This window comes from Hyaena hyaena, unplaced genomic scaffold (assembly GCF_003009895.1).
Source record: "Hyaena hyaena isolate Hyena2069 unplaced genomic scaffold, ASM300989v1 scaffold_1908, whole genome shotgun sequence".
Classification (NCBI taxonomy): Eukaryota; Metazoa; Chordata; class Mammalia; order Carnivora; family Hyaenidae; genus Hyaena; species Hyaena hyaena.
In genome coordinates this window covers 28,417-48,358 of record NW_024082543.1, presented here as the reverse complement: position 1 = coordinate 48,358, position 19,942 = coordinate 28,417, and the positions used below count along the sequence as shown (strand labels likewise).

General features: G+C 34.9%; 1 protein-coding gene across 1 annotated transcript in view; it reads left to right on the top strand.

Annotated features, from left to right (window-relative positions):
- The window catches only part of IQCJ (IQ motif containing J), a gene marked incomplete at its 3' end in the record, with an annotated part of 28,001 nt that extends 25,169 nt beyond the window's left edge, over positions 1–2,832 (top strand). Inside the window, exon 4 of the mRNA XM_039225106.1 lies at positions 2,753–2,832. Within this exon, the coding sequence (XP_039081037.1) occupies positions 2,753–2,832 (80 nt within the window). The remainder of the gene's footprint in view (positions 1–2,752) is intronic.
- Positions 2,833–19,942: the final 17,110 nt, after the last annotated feature.

The following is a 19,942-nucleotide window of genomic DNA, read 5'->3' as shown; positions in this document are numbered from 1 at the left end:
ATAAATAACTCCTTTTCCCTTCTTGATTTGGGAATTTATTTTGAAAGACAAGAGATTTAGGAAGAGTGATACCAAAATCTCATCTTTATTTACTGTCAAACCTGGATTTGAGGGTGTAACTCTGATTTATGGCACTATTGAACTGACCTTTGTAGGGAAGCTTACCAATCATGGGAAGCACTGAAAACTGCCAGCCTCACCCATAGATCTTACATAGGGAGGTGGAGCCCATAGAAAAATGGAGAGAAAATGGTCCTGAGCTGCCCAGTCCCTTTGCCCAATCCTCCAATCAGGCTTACTTGTTCCACCTTCATGGAGAGGATTAAGGTGTGGAAGTCAGAGGCTAGGAGTATTTAGGAAAGTGCTTCCTCATGGAACCCTGAGCACATGAGAAGGGCCCCTCCCAACATCACATGCTTCATGTAGCAATAATTTGGCCTTTTGTTATGATAAATACCAAATTATTTTTATCCTATTATGATTTTTATAAGATTGTATACATTGCACTATATCAATTATGCAGTGTTTTTCAAATAGGAATTATTTTGGGAACTTAAAAAATATAGATTTCAGGGCACCTGGGTGGCTCAGTCAGTTAAACATCTGACTTCAGCTCAGGTCATGATCTCGCAGTTCATGGGTTCGAGCCCCATGTCGGGCTTTGTGCTGACAGCCAGCTCAGAGCCTAGAGCCTGTCATTGGATTCTGTATCTCCCTTTCTCTCTGACCCTCCCCTGCTCATGCTGTCTCTCTCTCTCAAAAATAAATAAAAAACATTAAAAAAATTTTAAAAATATATATATAGATTTCAGAACCACAGCAGTTGTGTTGTGTCAGGATATCTGAAAAGAGTCCTGAGAGCCTATATTTAAAAAAAAAAAAAAAAATGTTCCAGGCAATCCTCCAGGTAATACTTTTTTAAAGTGTAAAAAACACTATGTTATAGGAATTGCAAAAACAAACAAACAGATTTTATTTAGTAAATTTACACGACCAGAGCATCCAGGTGATGAATATTTCTTCCAATTTTCATTTCAGTCATGGAGAGGATTATAGCATGGCATCAATACATTTGGGGGTGGGGTATTGAAGCTCATTTTTTCCTGATCCGATACCAAAAGAGTCACTATTGTTTTAATGGAATTTTCTCAGTGGCATTGGTTGTGTAGAAAATTCTGTTTTCTCTTCCTCAGTTTCTGTGCTCTTCAAGGGAGGTTTCTGTTGCTTGATCCATTTGGGTTTTTATTAATAAGGGATATACTCAATAAACTCTGATTAGATTAGTTTCAGATTACTCTTCACATTGTGAAGATTATTAAGTTGGCATGAAGGGGGATTAGATGACTTAACTATTAGCTGACAGAAATGTCATCTATCACTGAAAATCCTAAAATGTGTGATGTGTGACTACATAGTTGAGAAAGAGAAAAGAAATATATTACCCAAAATGGAAATGGGTATTTCTAATTATTATACATTAAAAAAAATAGTGTCTATATATACCATCACCAGTTACATGTATAGATTAGTTATAGTTAAAATTTTAATTGTTACTTTATTCAGAGATGAAAAATACCTAAAAGTAGTAAGTTAAAGTTTCCTGCCAACATTTGAAAACATACTCAGATCCTTTCAGGTAGCATCAGTAAGATTTTTTTATGTCTTTGAAACATCTTTAAAATTCCATTGCATAAAATGGTGTTAGAAGTTGAAGACAGTTGCCTTAGTTTTTATTTTGCAGTTTTCATGGATTGATTTTAAGAATAATATTTTTTAATGTGCTAAAAATTCTGAAAATTGTTTTAGAGGTAAATTCTGTGTCTCTACAATTCATTTAGTTCCTTCTTCACTATATTTGCCATGAGTTAATTACAATTATTCATTTCCTAAAGTGGCAGCAGAAGGTGATTTTAACTTAAACAAACATGCTGCTTCACATGTGAGCAATAAATTGATTTTCTCTTCATGCCAGTATTTTGATAAGGCTAAGTATATTGATAGAAGACCATGCTTTTTAATGCAAGTAGATTTTCAAGAAAATCACTATGCCAAACACTTCAGTAGAAGGACTTCATCTACATACAGCAGCAACTGTGACCTGCTTTAGAGATGACATCATTGGGTGTCATGTGGCTCTTTATATGTTGCAGCCTCAGAAAGAGATAATCTGTGAAAGCCACAAGAGCCTGATTTCTGCTGTGATAATCTTCAGCAGACAGACACGAAGGCTACAGTGAGGCATACCTGTTTACACTGTGCATGCAGTGCCTTGTTGAATTCTGAGCTTTATTTCATCTTACTATTTTTTTAATTAAAAAGTAGATGCAATGATAGGATGAAGGAATTTGTTGCTTTGGACTAATGGAAGCTTGTTTTCTGCATTAAGATCAAGAACTTTTCTGGAATCCTCTGTTCTCTGGGTAGCCTTGTATTCTGTGTGTGTGTGTGTGTGTGTGTGTGTGTGTGTGTGTGTGTGTTTTCAATCTGAAGATCACTGAAGAAAATCAGCAAACTTCATCTCCCAAAGAGCTCTCTCTCTCTCTCTCTTTTTCGTCAATACTTGAAGATTTCTGCTCCAAAATCTTTGAGCTGCCTAAGCATTGTGATTGATAACTGAAGGGCAAAGCAACTGCTTTGTAGCATGTGTTACAGAAATTCTTCAGATAACTTTACTTGCTAAAACAGGCGACTCTTTATGGATTTCCTTCAAAGCCAGTTCGAATAAATAACTCTTTCCTTTCAAATGGGCAAGGGTAGCTCGTCAGCACCATGGAGAGGTCTGTGCAGTGTGGAACGACGTGGGACTGTGACCGGAGCAAGCAATCTGACAGTGTAAGTTTTCCAAATGTCTATCATCTATTTTACGTGCATTATATTTTTGCATACATAGAATATGTATAGGAGTTTCAAAGAAAGGAAATTCTGAAGTCAAACCGAGCCAGACTACATTAAACTGTAAAAAGTGATGACCTTTATTACATTTCAAATTCAGTATTAAGCACTTAAAGATATTATATTAGGAAGTGTTAATACATTAATTCATAAAAATTACTTTCTCATTGCAACAGTTGGAATGTGAATGTTTTTGCTTTGAATTTTGAGAATCTAAGTTTTTGTTTTAATTTATTGTAAACTAATTGCATTGCAGTTGGACAAAGCAATTGCTTTGGAAATAACATTTCTGTGTACACATTTAAATAATTCTAGCTTTGCAGTTTGTTGCCATTTGTAAAAACAAGGCTCTTTTTTGAAAAGTAGTTTCTGATTTGTTTTTAGAAAGATGGTTTTAATTTTTAAAATTCCAGGTCATACTTTCTGTTACCAAAAAGAGCAAATGTTTAGGTGTTCTAATATTGGGACACATAGGGGATATTTAATAACTTATGAACATTTTAAATTTACAGATATAATATATGTACAGTAAAAACCTATAGTAAGTATAAAGGACAGATTCTTTTATAAAATGACTATAGATATACTTCTAAAGACATACTTTTAGACATCATTGAAAATATTTTACTAGTTTCAAAATAGTCCAATTTAACTGTTCAAACCATTTAAAAAATGGTTTATTTAAAAACATCTGTAAATACCCTTCTTAAAACTGTCAAAGTGTAGTACTATGATATGATACAACATAACCAATGAAGAAAAGATACTTCAAACTGCTACCAAGAATGACCCCAATAGATATTTTAACTATTCAAATTTGTCTAAGAGAACAGAGTGTCATAAAAAAGTAGTATAACAAATAATTGTCTATTCTCAGGTTAGTTAAGCAAGGTTTGGAACAATTATTTATAAGGAACCATTTATTTTAAAGCCTAATAAAATTATCTTTTTATATTATTGTAATATGGAATTTATTTCCCTCAATAGTTCGTCTCCTATAAAAACGAGTAGTAAATGTAATTTACTTAGCTAAATCCCTATTTCAAATATAACTAATTCTTTTGTTATAATTTCCAAGTGAATTTTCTGTTGCTTCTTACCTCAATAGTAATTTGGCCGTTGATTTTTAGATAAATTGTATTTACATTTTGACAGTGTATGGAGTACAAAATTTTGGAGGATGTGACTCAATTTTAAATTAAGGAGATCTTGTTTTGCCTACTTTGCTTAATAGATCCACTGATGACTTCTTTAATTAGTGCCAATATTTTTAAAAAATAAGTTTTTGAAAGGAACAAAATATAGATTTATGATTCCAGTTCTTTTAGTTTCATTTCCCCAAATTTTATAATCCTGCTTTGATTTTTACAGATGAGTAAGTAGTTCCTTTCATACACTATTAAAATACTGAGTGCACTTCGATAGTTTTAAAACTTTGTTTCTTTGTGATAAACTGCATTCATTTCTGCTGGTAGTGGACTTTGGACAAATCATTCTGGCTGATTATACTGTAACATTCTAATTTAGAGGATTTGAGGCTCATGTCACAAAACACATCTGTTTTATGTCCTCAAATGGGGGAAATGTACCTGATTCAGAAATTTATTCTCTGCAATCTTTGCCTCAGTATTTGTCTCTCAAGGATGTCGTTAACTTATGATATTATCTGAAGGGTAACATTTTATATTTCTTTTTGCACACATTTTAGTGATATATTTATAATAACAGCTATCTAGCATTATACATTTTGTAGTTGAGATATTGTTGTCTGGGTATTTATTTAGCCAAAAATTGTTGTTATATGACAAACCACAAACATGTTTTGGCTTCTGCTTTGATAGCCTTTCAATCATTGTTGAAATAGCATAAGTCATCTGAACAATAGAAATATATTTAGAGCTGTTTAGATTGAACCATTCACATTTCTTTCTTTCTTTCTTCTTCTTTTCTTGTTTATAACATTCTGGTGGTAACAGATGTGTGTGAACAGTCTTAAATTTAGTTGAGTGACATTTTTGTTTTCTTGCCAGTGCAAAAATATGCTCATGGATCTCTTTTTCATGGTCCACCTACCATTGCAAAGGCTTGATAACCTTTGATTAAAAAGGATTTAAGGGCATATTTACTTAGTTGAAAACCACCCTAGTTAAGATGCTCTTCAGGGTGGCTGAATATAGAAGGAGCTGATTGGCAGGTGTGGTTCTTACAGCTATTTTCAACCTATTTTTGTTAAGTTGGTTTTGGAAATTGTTCTTACATTCCAGGCACCCACAGACTTATTTCTGTTGCCTCAGTTTCCATCACAGCCTCCAACCAGAAGCACCTCTTCTAGCTAGAGTCCCAACAGGACCAGTTGCTGTAGGGGAGAGACAGACAGTGGAATGTGTTACAGGAAAATCCCAAAGGGTAGCTTCTTGGAGGGAAGTAGGGATTCTTGAGAATATTTTAGTGAAGCAGGACCCAAACTGGTTTCAAATGGATTCTGGGTTTTAGTAAGTTTCTAGCATTATGGATATGGTGACATTGGATGCCCAGGGGCAGTTCTACAGCTTTCTGGAGAATCACTCTGAGTTGATGCTTCTGCATAGGAATTATCATCAAGTGATTTTTGTTTTTAGTTATCATATTTTGCTGTCAAGTGTTCCTTCCCTCTCCCAGTTTTACTCAAAATACACATTCTTACTTTATAGTACATGTTGGACCTAAGTACATATGACCTAACTGATGTGAAATTTATATTAAATATTCCTAGAAACTGTGGTATAATCTGAACTGTTTCAGAGAACTGAAAAGAGCTTAGGGACTCTAGAAGGAAGCTATCCAAGTAGCTGAAAGAACAGAAATATCCTCCAAAGACAAATAAGTCTGAATACCATGCATTTCTCATTTTAACTAGTCTTTTAAATCCCAGCACCTCTAAATGAATCTGGCTCCCTCCCATCAGTAAACTCAAACCGGAGCATGTAAAACACAACCACATACCTGGGCAGCCAGTTACCTAGGATGAATTCAGGTCATTTTCATCCTGCCTAATTTGTTCTGTGCTCCTAATTTTCATCTTATTTATTTATATCTTTGGCACCATCTCATTGGCATTTCTGCACTCAAGACACTACATGTCATGGTGCCTGACATCATTAATAAGACCCATCTTGGTGGAAAACTCACTTGAATTCAATATTCTGTAGTGATCTCAATAGCATATTTCTCTAGGATGTTGTTTTGGTGCTTGGTCTCTGACCCCTGTGCACCACAATGGCAGGAAAGAAACATTTCTCCACCTGGAGCTTCATTTTGGGTTCGCTGGAAATAAAGAAACTATTTTGGGTAGATCATCGTTTTGGCATAGAAAGCAGGTCTTTTGATGATCCATGATATATTATCTATATATTTTAATAATTGCCCAAAGATAGACTCAGCCTAACAATTTGAGTTAGAAAAGAATATCAAACTTCAGTGCCTTAGAGCAAGTCATACAAATTTACAAATTTTAAGTTTTATTTGAATTACTGGGAGTATTAATAAAAGCATTGTATCTGGACTTCAATATGACTTTGAAGGTTTTTTTCCTGATACCTTTGAGAAGATAAAAAACTGTGGATGAAATAATTATACATATTGGTACATGTTTTCTGGTTAAGTAGCCTCATCAAAATAGTGTCAACTAATGAATCAGAGTTAGCCTAGAGATAAGTCTTTAGTGGTGTGTAATAGGTTTCTGTTATTTTTGTCAATGATCTTAAATATACTTTTTGTCCTCTCATTTAATAGTTGAAACTTCACTCAGGAGAGGAGAAACAACTTGTCAAAGGTCAGATACTTGGTCAGCTGCAAAGTTGGAGCTAAAAAACAGGCTTCTTGATTACCAGTCAAGGGAATTTCTACTGGGGTATGTGGCCTTGAAGGAAGCCCAATGCTAAACAATCAGTGGAAGTTTTAAGGAGAAATTTTTTTTTATTTAAAATAAGTACAACTTATGGGGCACCTGAGTGGCTCAGTTGGTTAAGTGTCCGAGTTCAGCTCAGGTCATGATCTTACCATTTGTGAGTTGGAGCCCCATATCAGGTTCTGTGCTGACAGCTCAGGGCCTGGAGCCTGCTTTGGATTCTGTGTCTCTCCATCTCCCTCTCTCTGCCCCTCCCCCATTTGCACTGTGTGTGTCTCTCTTTCAAAAATAAATGAACATTAAAAATAATTAAAAATCATTTAAAATAAATACAACTTTTTAAGTTGTGGAGCTGTCCTTTAATAGTATAGACTTTATAAAGCAGTGAGCTTCTCATCAGAAATATGCAGGCACAGACTGGATATTCTACATCAGAAATGATATAGAGTGAGACTCGTGTGTGTGTGTGTGTGTGTGTGTGTGTGTGTGTGTGTGTGTTTGTCTATCTAGTAGTTGGACTAATTGATCTCTAAGATCTCTTTCAACTTGAACATGGAGAGAGGACATTAGTGCAATGTTGTCTCCTTAAAATAGAGAATGAGAATAATGTCTTCATTCAACAAACATTTATTGGGTACATGCTCAAGGCATTGTGTGATTCTCAGAACTGATATGATTACCAAAACCTAACTGAACTCCATGAGAAACTATCCATTTGAGAACGAGTAAGAAAGAGGGAAATTAAGACATGAGTTAAGATAGAGGATGGGGAAGAAATCACCCAGGAGGAAGGGTAAAATGCATCATTTGAATTTATTTGGGAAGGGAAAACTAGGTTAAAAGGGAAAAAGCAGAATCAGAGTTATAATATATCTCTTACTTATCTGTAGCAGAGAGAGAATTCAATGCAGTAAAAAGAAACAAGTATTTTAAATTTATTGATCTCTAATAAATTCTGCAGTTCTATTCAGGATTGTCAAATCTTTAATGAACTTTTTTGCTTGCATCTTTTCAACTTGTATAGCTGTAGCTGCAAATCTACCTTTAGAGATTCTATCCTGTCATCTGTCCTTTTCCTAATTGAGAGAAATTCTAAATCTGTAGGCCATCAGTTCAAGGGCTCAACATCTTTTATCCTACCTCTCATTTCATAATTAAATAAAATAACAGCCTTTCTTCTGGCCCTGCTATGAATTTGAATTTTTTCTTGACCAACTGGGTTTTTACCGTATGTAGTATACTTAGGCAATGCTGCAACAAATAGATCTCCAAAAGTATAATAGCTCAAACACAGCAGTTTATTTCTTGATTAGGTATCAATACTGGACTGGTGAGCCAGTCATATTGTCATTTAGAGAACACTGGATGGGAAGATTTCCATCTTCAGTAGGTGGATTCTGGGGTCACTAAAGTCATCTACATTTCAGCAAACCAGAAGGGGAAAAGGAAATGAAGCAACACATGTGGAAGGTTTTAGTGGGACAGGTCTGAATGAGACACACATCACTCAGCTCCCATTCTTTTCACTGAACTCAGTCAGATGACATACTTAACTGCAAGAGAGACTGGGAAACAGTCCTATAGGATACATAAAAATAAGACAAAGAATGGATTTTAGATCATGCCATACCTGCCATACCTGTACTTCCTTCACCTGGAAGGAATTCTTCTAAACCGATAATTCATGCTGCTACAAACTTGACATATGCTGCTGGATTTGCTTGATGATGCTTCTCTACATCCTTGGCCACTGCCTATTTCAGTCTTCCAGGTTACAAACTATAGAACCTGACCCAAGTTAATTGCAGCTAAAAGTGAATTTGTTAGAATAATAAAACTTACTTATGAAAAACATTTATTTTCTCATTGAATTAATAGGAAAGTCTAGAGAATCACACTCAGAAGAAAAGGGGGCATTAAAGGAACATGGTTGATGAGAACCTCAGGCAAATGCATACATGCAGACAACATTGTTCAAGTGCTGCTGTCCTCGTGGGACATTGGATGCAGTGGTCACAAGGAGCTTTAAAATGTCCCTTGCTTCCCTGAGACACTTCTTCCAGATTCAGAGTCCTGAACAGGGTCATCCCCTAGACTGGTTTAGATTATATGTTCAAAACCAGGTTGCTAGGATTCAGGGAAAGAAAGTTACTTTTGTTTTGTAGTGGGCAGGGGTGTGTGTAGAATCCTGTTCCTTGCTGTAACTTCTGTAACAGTAAATTCTATAATCATGGGATGGGGGCTCAGATGTACCAGAGAGAGAGGGAGAGAGAGAGAAAGAGAGAGAGATCCACCATTTCTGCTGGTTTAAGATGATCCTCATGCTACATTAGATCTACTGATGGCCTTCACCAATTCTCACTGATTCTAATTTGCCCCACGCCTAGGCTGTGTCTTATTGCTATGCCTAGACTATCTCTCGTTATTCCTCCTGAGATGTGTTCTGATCACTTTAACCAGTTTATTACCCCAGCCCACCTCATATCCTCTGTGAGATTGTTCTAACCCTTTTTGTTGTTAGTTGAACTTTTCAGGTTCTTTTGCATGACACTTTGGCATTGTTTTGAGAACTAAATTCAGACCTGGGACCTATGTGATAAGTCTACATGGCCAGGGCCCAGATATTTGACCCACCTCCTGTGGGATTTTCTCATCTATAACATGAATAAATCAGCTCAATTCCCATTAGTCTCAAAGGGACACCACGAGGCTTAACAAGATGGTGCTTTGAGATATTTGGAACACAGGGTGGCATTATCACATTATTATTTTCACAAGCTGTTCACCTGGAGGGAGAAAATAAAGAGTGGAAGTTTAATGCCAGAGAGGTTTTTGGCACTTTGTCAATTCGGCATTAGCTTTGAGGGCCTTTGGAATTTTGCCTGAAATTTTCAGTACCAAGCAGCTAAAAGCTGTGCTTTTATGGGCTTGTGATATTTCTGTCCCCAGGGATGGCATTAAGCATTTGTGAGAGATGAACTGTGCCAGACCCATTTTCCAGTGTCCCACCAACAGACACACAAAAAAGCAATGTGCACTCTGTAAATTGCTGCTCATGCCCACATTTCACACTTGGAATAGCACCTCTGACTTGTGCCAATAGAAAAGGGATGGAACATATACATGTGTTAAGGAAGCTCTCTGTCTGACACATAGGCTGCTTGTGGCTGGATGGCTTCTCTTTGAATGGTCAGATGGCCCTACTGAAGGCACAGAACCTTTGTTAGACCTTTGAAAATCACCCCCATCACAGTCTTCTTTGAAAGAGAGCTATTGGTTATGCAAATGTCACTTTTGCCAATTAAAACAAGAGGCTAATTAGAAAATAGAGAGGGGAAGTATATACTTTTAGAACTTCTATTAATGACTTTGGAAGGAAGAGAAAGGCAGGAAAACTTGTTGGAATCCAGGAAGTATTTATGTGACTGAAACTTAATTATACAGAAAGATTCTGAAGTTTTTTCTCTATTTGGACAAGAATCATTTTCAAATACATGGGCTTCTACATATGTACCTAAAATGTGTATATTTTAAAAATACTAATATGCCATTTTACATTCAAGTAAAAGAGGTTAATAGGAATTGCTCAGTAGCAAGAGCTAAAAGGTCTAGCTTCAAACCTGTAAACATGTTTTGCATCTTTTTAAAGATCAACAAATCTGAGTTTTGTTAGGAAGAAGGGTGCTACTTGCATATTTAAGCAAAGTACAGTCACCGCTAGTTTATCTGACATTGTTAGGAAATGACACTTCTACTTAAATGAAATCTACCAATAATAGCAGGTTACCTTTTTTTGTTTGGTTTTCATACTTTCGATGGTGATGTTTCTAAATTACAATATAAAATTATCTTATTTTATAACAATGCCTATTTATTTCTAGTTATAATGTATATCTATGCTCATGTTGGAAAATATAGACAAACTTTAAAAATATATTTCACTCTTAATCTGTTAGAGACTATTGTTAATATTTTGGTGAATTTCCTTAGCGTTTTACATATACATGAGAAATTATATATATATATTTATACACACATACACACACACACACCCCTTAAGAAATATTTCCAGTATTTTGAGTTTTGCTTTTTAAACTCAATGTTTTAATTTGTATGTCATGACAGTTCCTTAAAGTCTGATAAATGATTGTGTAATATGAAATCATATAGATAAATGAGCTATAATTCATTGAACTATGCCACTCTTGATATCAACAGCATCAATACTGGGGGTGTTTACATATTTTTAAATTTCTGTTTCCTTACAAGAGATTACTATAAGTAGAATAAAATATTTTATAAGACTTTTCTAAGGATCTTGATATACATCATCACATTTCTGGAACTGTTCTGCCCATATCATAAATCTGATAGATTGAAAATAGCATGTTTCAAATCAGATTTCTTTTTAAAATTTTTGTGGTTTAACATTTTCACATGTTTTGTCAGCATTTAAATTTATTTTGTGAATTGTCCAGCTATGGTCTTTGCCTACTATACTGATGTTTATTGTTTTTTTCAATTATTTGTATAAGTTCCTTAAATATTATATATATTAATCTTTTGTCTTCATATTTAATATTCTTAATTGTGTGTTTATTTATGTTTATGCAATTTTAAACTATACAATTTTAAATAATTATTTCAATAAAATAAAATATCCTTAGCATGTCTTTTTACCTTTATATATATATTTAGGTTTTTTTTTAATGCTCTCATCTTTAACACTTGTCTAAAGTTCATTTTAAATTTTGGCATATGGTAGGAAGAAAAGCAATAATTTTATTTTATTTCAACTAGTTTACCCATTACCTGGGCACCATTTACTAACTAATCTTTTGTTCTCTGCTGGTTTGTGATATGATCTTTATTACATGTTAAAAACCTATTAGAATCTCTTTCTGAACTACTTTCCGGGTTACATCTGTCAATTCTTTTTTTTTTTTTTTTTTTAATATTTTTATTTATTTCTAGGAGAGAGAGAGAGAGAGACAGCGTGAGCAGGGGAGGGTCAGAGAGAGAGGGAGACACAGACTCTGAAATAGGCTCCAGGCTCTGAGCTGGCTGTCAGCACAGAGCCCGACGCGGGGCTCGAACCCACGAACCGCGAGATCATGACCCAAGCGAAAGTCGGATGCTTAACCGACTAAGCCACCCAGGCGCCCCTACATCTGTCAATTCTAACACCTGTATCAGACTGTCTTTTTTTTTTTTTTTTAATATTTTTATTTATTTCTAGGAGAGAGAGAGAGAGACAGCGTGAGCAGGGGAGGGTCAGAGAGAAAGGGAGACACAGACTCTGAAATAGGCTCCAGGCTCTGAGCTGGCCGTCAGCACAGAGCCCAACGCGGGGCTCGAATCCACGAACTGCGAGATCATGACCTAAGGAAAAGTCAGACGCTTAACCGACGAAGCCACCCAGGCGCCCCTGTATCAGACTGTCTTATATATTAAATCTTTATCATAGATTTTTAATATCTGGTATAGAAATTACCACTTCATTTCTCTTCATGTTCTTCGTTGGTCATATCATTCCTTTGATAAACTTTAAAATTGTATAGTTAGCTAACAAACACATCTTTTGCAACTTTAATTGTAATTGTACCAAATCTTTAAACTGATATGATGAGAACTGATATCTTTACAAATTTGTTCTTGCTATCTAGGAATATAGCATATGTAGATAGGTAAAGATAATAGGTATAGTTAACAGGAAAGATTTGAAATTTCACTGCTTATTGATTATTCCTTTTACAAATTTTGGTGAATTTCTTTTTTTTTTTTTCCCGTTTTCTACTTCTAAATGGTTATCACTAGACTATAGGAAGTAATAACTTTTTGTATGTTGATTTGTATCTGTTCATCTATTGAAATCTCTTATTAGCATTTACAAATTTTTAGTTGATTTTGGGGGTTTTCTAAGCATGCAATTTTTCATTTGCAGAAAATAGTAAATGTTCCTCCTTTCCAGTAGTCATACTGAATTGACTAAATAATCCAACCCAAACAAGTAGGCTTTCTCATTATCTCTTCTGATGTGATGAGTTATATTTTGGAAATTAAACATTCTTGCATTATGTTATCATCACTGTTTGTTTTAATGGGTGGTTTCTTCATTAGTTTTTCCTTATTTCTGGTATGTTAAGTTTTCACAGCTCTTCTACAGAAATGCACTTCATCTGTAGTTCGTGATATTTTTCTTAAGTTTTCAAACAGGGCTATGCCAGCTTCATAAAATGAACTGAGAAACTTCCCAGATTTTCCTTTGCCTCTAATATTTATGTAGCATGGTGATTATATGTTCCTTGAAAGTTGGAAAAAGAAAAGCTTAATAAAACCGTTAGTATATGAAATATTTTCTTATACTTTTTTAAAAATAAAATTTGTGTTTCCCCCATAATTATTGGATATTCAGGCTTTTTACATCATAAGATAATTCTGGTGCTTATTTGCCAAGACATATCAGTGAATACTTTGAGATTAATTAGCATATTATGAATGTTATTTTTCTTTTAGAAATTTCTCTACATGTTTTCTTTTATTAGTTTTTGTATTTCTAAATTGTTAACTTAATTTTCCTCTTTGTAACAATCAGCAGTTGTATTAATTCTTCTGCGGTTTCTGGTAATACATTTCATTGTTTAAATATTATTTACTTTTCCTGTTAGCTTTGGGGATATTTTGTTGTTGTACTTATTATTTCTCCAGCTTAATGCAGTTAACTTATTTATTTTAATGGATTAATATTTTAACAACAAAACTAAGGTTTTGAATTTGCCTCTAATTCAGCTTAATCTAATGAACAGTATCTTCATTTTCTTTATCTTCTAAAGATTTTCTAGTTACACATTTTTCCTTTGACTCAATTAGTATTTATAAAAGTAATTTAGATTTTTAAAAGAGTGAGAATTCTAAAATTTTTAAGTATTAAAAAAGTAATTTCTTATTTTGTTAAATTGAAACCATAATATATAGTCTTTTTGGTTTTTATTTGGGGATATTTGTCTACAGATTGCTTTTGTTTTCATATAGAAATATGATTAATTTATGTGAACATTCTATGAACGCTTGAAAAGAAGTTGTGACCTTTATTTTTATACTACAAAGGGTTACTACATTAGTTAATAATTAGTTAATTAGGTATTCATAATCTTTATCCCTACTTAATTTTTATGTTTCTATGATAAATAATAGTAACAAAGCTTATCCTCAATATTTGAGTCATTTTGATTTCAGTGATCATTTTATAAGCAGTATGTAGTTGAATTTTGTTTTAAACAGTAACACAAGACTTTTTCTTTAATCAAGGGTTTATTATAATAACCATAATAGCAAAATATTATTTTTAGAAATATTTACTTTTAGTTTTGAGAGAGAGAGAAAGCATGAGCTGGGGTGGAGCAGAGAGAAAGGGAGAGGAGGAATCCCAAGCAGGCTCCATGCTCAGCACGGAGCTGATGCAGGGCTCTATATCTCATGACTGTGAGATCATGACGTGAGCTGAAATCAAGAGTCAAATGCCTAACAGGCTGAGCCACCCAGGCACCCCACCAACTATTATTAAGTTTCATTTTCTCTTGTCTTGTTTCTTGCTTTGTGTTTTTCATACTTCATTGTTTTCTCTCTCCTATATGAGTGGATTATATTTTCTTGTATGTATCATCAAATGAATTAGGATGTGCATATTCCATTTTTTTTCTGTTGGTGTTTAATTATATATTTAAATTTAAAAATAACTGAAATTGTACTTCTACAATATTAAATGAACATTCAGTCATTCAATAAATATTTGTTGAGGACCAACTTCTTGCTAGGCACTGAGCTGGGCACTAGCATTGGTAATACAGTAGAAACCACAATAGCCAGTAGTTCATATTCTTTTTAATTTTTCTACTATCTCATTATCCTCTCTCTCACTTCTCAATCTTTATTAATAATCTGGGTTCCATGATGACCCAGATTATCATTTCTGGGGTTTTTTTAAAAAAATTTTTTAGTGTTTACTTATTTTAGAGCGAGAGCGAGAGAGAGAGAGAGAGTAGGGCAGAGAGAGAAGGAGACAAAGAATCTGAAGCAGGCTCCAGGCTCTGAGCTGTCAGCATGGAGCCCAACAAAGAGCTCAAACTCAAGACCATGAGATCATGACCTGAGCCAAAGTTGGATGCTCAACTGATTGAGCCACTCAGGTGCCCCTTGTTTCTATGTTTTTCTTACATATATAATTTAAAACTTATCTTTCAAGAGTTATCTTTTGGAGTGCCTGGGTGGTTCAGTAGGTTAATGGTCCAACTCTTGATTTTGGCTCATGCCATGATCTCGTGGTTTGTGAGATGCAACCCTATGTTGGGCTCTGTGCTGAAAGTATGGAACCTGCTTGGGATTCTCTTTCTCCCTTGCTCTCTCTCTCGCAACCCCTGCCCCGACTCAAATAAATAAATATACTTTAAAAAAGAGTTTTATATTGACATTTTCATTTAGTTTTATAACCTTTTAACAACTAGACCTTTTAATTAATTAGATTTAGTATGTATTTTATAGTTTCACTAATTTTAACCATTGTTTATGCTGCAGTTTCCTCATTCTTACTTTTATTCTATATTAATTTTTTGAAACAGGCAAAAAGATTCTTTATTTACTTGAATAACAGAGGGCATCTTTTTTTTTTTTTTAGCTTTTGTGCATAAAACCTAGTCTAACATACTTCCAGTTTAAAATGATGCCTCACTATTACCTTCTTATGTAATTGCTTCTATTTTTACATTAAAATACCTATGAAATCTCAGTAAAATCTGAAAATACACATCAACATTGAAAACCCAGATTGATAGACAGCTTTTGGCTGGAATCTTAGAGGAACCTGCACTAACAATAGAATCAGTGAGGGTGGACAACCTTGAGGACTGACCCTTGCTTCACCTCAGAAGCAAAGCAGCTTCAAAATGTGAACTATCAAGGAAAAAAGGGAACGGTATCTCTGTTGGAAGGGCGTTCCTATTTGGTAGTTGGAGCATTGTTGAACCCTACCCCTCACACGTACATACACCCTACTACCTTTCTGTAATCTTGTTAATAGCCTGTTTCTCCCTGAGGCTTCCCCATGTCAGTAAATTGTCACTCAGATGGTCAGGAGAGAACCCTAGAAGTCATCCTTGATTTCTTCCATTCCTAACCACCACCTTGTCTTTCCTGTCCAGATTTTGAGTCTACCTTCAAAAATATCTCTTAATCCATTTATCAGCCAATGGAATTTGGGCTTTTTCCATAAATTGGCTATTGTTGATAATACTGCTGTAAACATTGAGGTGCATAGAGCCCTTTGAATTAGTCTTTTTGTATTCTTTGGGCACATACTTAGTATTACAATTGCTGGATCATAGGGTATACAATGGAATATTACTCAACCATCAAAAAGTATGGTATCTTGCCATTTGAAATAACATGGATGAAGCTAGAGTGTATTATGCTAAGTGAAATAGGTCAGAGAAAGACATATACCATTATGATTTCAATCATATGTGGAACTTAAGAAACAAAAGAGATGAACATAGGAGAAAGAAAAAGAGAGGGAGGCATAACATAAGAGACTCTTAACTATAGAGAACACACTGAAGATTGTTGGAGGGGAGGTGGGCAGGAGGGTGGGCTAAATGGGTGAGGAGTATGAAGGAGGGCACTTGTGATGAGCACTGAGTGCTATATGTGAGTGATGAATCACAGAATTCTACTCCTGAAATTAATATTTCACTATATGTTAAACCAACTAGAATTTAAATAAAAACTTGAAACATAAAAAATTAAAAAAGAAAAAAAAATAAGGGGCACCTGGGTGTCTCAGTCCATTAAGCATTCACCTCTTGATTTTGGCTCAGTTTATTATCTCATGATTCATGAGATGGAGCCCCATGTTGGGCTTTGCACTAGCAAATCAGAGCCTGCTTGGGATTCTCTCTGTCCCTCTCTTTCTGCCCCTACCCCACTTGTATGCTCACTCTCTCACTCTCTTTCTCTCTCAAAAAACAAACATTAAAAAAAATTAAAGTCTTAAAATGTAAAAAAAAAAACAAAAACAAAAAACAAACCCAAAAGGCAAAAACAAAAATGTCTCTTAATTTTTCATCACTACTGTCAACATTTTGGCCTAAACCACTATCATCTTTCATCACCATAGCCTTCAATGTTGAATTCCCCTCCTGCTCTCACCCAGTCTCCACAAAGCAGCCAGTACAAAAATGTAAAATTAATAAAACCTAAATTGGATCATACCATCTCCTTACGTCAGTAGCATCCAATTGTACATTAAATAAAATGCAAACTCCTTACCCTGATCTATAAGTCATAATGCTGTTTTTTTGCTCTGGGGTTTCACCGGTTCCAGTCTATGGTCTGAAACTACACTGAAACTTTTAGAGGTTCTTGTTGACAATACCGAGTAGCAGTCTGTCTAGAAGAATTATAAATAAGGCAAAGAGCAGGTGGTTAATTCAAAAGATATCTCAGACAAATAGGAGGTGTGTGTCTTCTCCCTCTATACTCCCTTTTCTCTTTTTGTTGTCCTGGGTATCAAGTTATCTGTTGACCTTTCTTGAAAGCCTATTATTCTCTGGATATCATTTAGACAATTTGACTTAATAGTTATTGAATGGAAAATAATACTTTCTCTCACTCTGTGGGAAGGAGGGAGGTGAGAGGGAAATAGAGACGAAACTTCTTTCAGATAATTATTTTCTTTAGATGAAAATTAAAGCAACACAGGGGGTTTCCAAGAACCATAGGGCACAAATATTAGAGTTAGATACAAGGTCAGAAACTACAAGGCAGTGATCTTGGGTCCATCCTAACTCCAAAGACAGTACTCTGGCTTTGGGGGCATTGCGATCATCCATCTTGACTGGATCACCTGGTACTGAACAATGTGGGCAAGTTATTTAACCACTCTTGGACTCAGTTTCCACATTTGTACAATGAGGAGGTTGAATTAGTTGCTTATTAGTATATTAGCTAATTAGGATGGCTTCATGTACTAGGGTAAGTAGCATGCTTCCAAAACCCACAAACATTTATTTAAGCAGCATATGATAAATGCGGTTTAGTTTTATCTTACCACTAAAAGAGTGAGTATGTAGTCCCATCTCTCCATCAACAGCAAATGATAGATACTGATATTACCAATCTGATTTGGAATTTTCAGTGAGTTCACATAAGCTGGAACTGCCAATGAGATGCTTTAAAATAGCCTCCTTTGTATGATGACATAACTTTGAAAACGATAACTTGATAGTCTATAAGTATTTATTTATAGCCCACCTTTTGGCTGAGATTTGAGATGACATCTTTTTCTTTTGACAAAACTCTCAAGTGGCATACCATGATTTATAATTTTATTTGGTTATTGTCTGCATATGCTACAGAAAGTTGAAAAATTATTCAAATCCTGCCAAAAAGTATTTACAGTTATTTTTTCTGCTACTGAAATTTCCACCTTCCAAACAGTTTGAAGTCTTTATATAGAGTCAAGTTTGGGCTTTTGACAAAAAAAAAAAAAAAAAAAAAAAAAAAAAAAAAAAAAAAAAAAAAAAAAAAAAAAAAAAAAAAAAAAAAAAAAAGAGAGAGAGAGAGAGAAGAGCAAGTTTTTGTCTTTACCTAGAGAAACCTGAAGTAGATTTTAGAGTCTTAAACTACTGTCAGAAATCTAGAGTGGCAACAAATTTCTATTTAGTAACTTGAACTGCTCAGGTACTTTATGCTTTTGTGCTGCTTGTTTATAAGGATTAGAAATACTTTTTCTAAGCATCTTAGAATGGATCAGAAGCAGACCATTCATGGAGGGAGAAAGGTAGTTTTCTCTTCCTTATCTTACTTTATCAGAGTGTATTTTTGCCAGCTGACCCAAGTTCAGGCTTTGGAGACAGAAACAGCATGTATCCTGTAGCATTTCTATTACCCTATATGATTCAAGAGAGATGGCAAACCCTACCTAAAAGAAGCATCCAATAAGGAAGTTTATAGCTGTCCCCAAATTGTTCTTCTCATTCAATTTCACTTATGATATCAAAATAACTAAGAAGATTTGCCTGTTTAAAAGCACCACCTTCAGTACCCTGTACTCTCCTTCCCCCTACTTTTCTTTGACTCCTCCCATTTTTACTTTTGCCTCCAGCCAGAAGTCCTCTCCCGATGGGCCTGATCTGTGCACCTGGAGAATATTTACTTTCTTAAGGCAAAGCCCACTTTCAGTTCTAGTTCTAACCCCTCATCCTCTGAGAAACAGCACTTTAATACCCCCTGCCCTTGTGGCATTTACTTTATAGAGCTCTATTTGCCATGTTGCCACTGTGCTGTTTCAGAACTGTACATGCTTGTGTTTTTCATTCTAGATGGCAGATGTGGTTGGCTTTGACCTTTGTATCTCTCTTAAGATATTTATACCAAAAAATATCCCATACATATATATATATTTTTTAAGTAGGCTTCACACACAATGCAGAGACCAGTGAGGGACTTGAACGCAAGGCCCTGAGATCAAGACCTGACCTGAGATCAAGAGTCAGCTGTTAACTGACTGAGCCACCCAGGAACTCCTCCCATAAAATTTTTTTGAATTGAAATCACTAGTGTGTAATCTTTCTTAATATATCATTAATATTGTTCCCATACATGTCAGCGGTAGGGGAAAAACAATAAATAAAATGAGGGTTAAATGTGAAAAAGCTAGAAACTTCAGGGATTTTCAACGTTTGCTTTTCATACTGGGTTCCACAGTTATGTTTCCTTGTCCCAAGCCTCAATTTCCAATAATAAATAATGTCTTTCCTGAGATGGGAGCTGGACTTGGACAGAGGGCCCCTGAGGGTGGGGGCAGAGACTGTTCCTGGTGCTCCAAGTCAGGTATTACCATTCTCATTTTTTTAACGTTTTTATTTTAATTCCAGTTAGTTAATATATAATATTGTTTCAGATGTACAATATAGTGATGCACCAATGATTCTGTACACCACCTGGTGATCATGACAAGTGCACTCCTTAATCCCCATCACCTATTTAACCCATTCCCCCACCTCTGGTAATCTCTATAATTAAGAGCCTATCTCTTGGTCTCTTTCTCTCTCTCTTTTTTTCCCTTAGCTGGTTTGTTTTGTTTCTTAAATTCCACATATGAGTGAAATC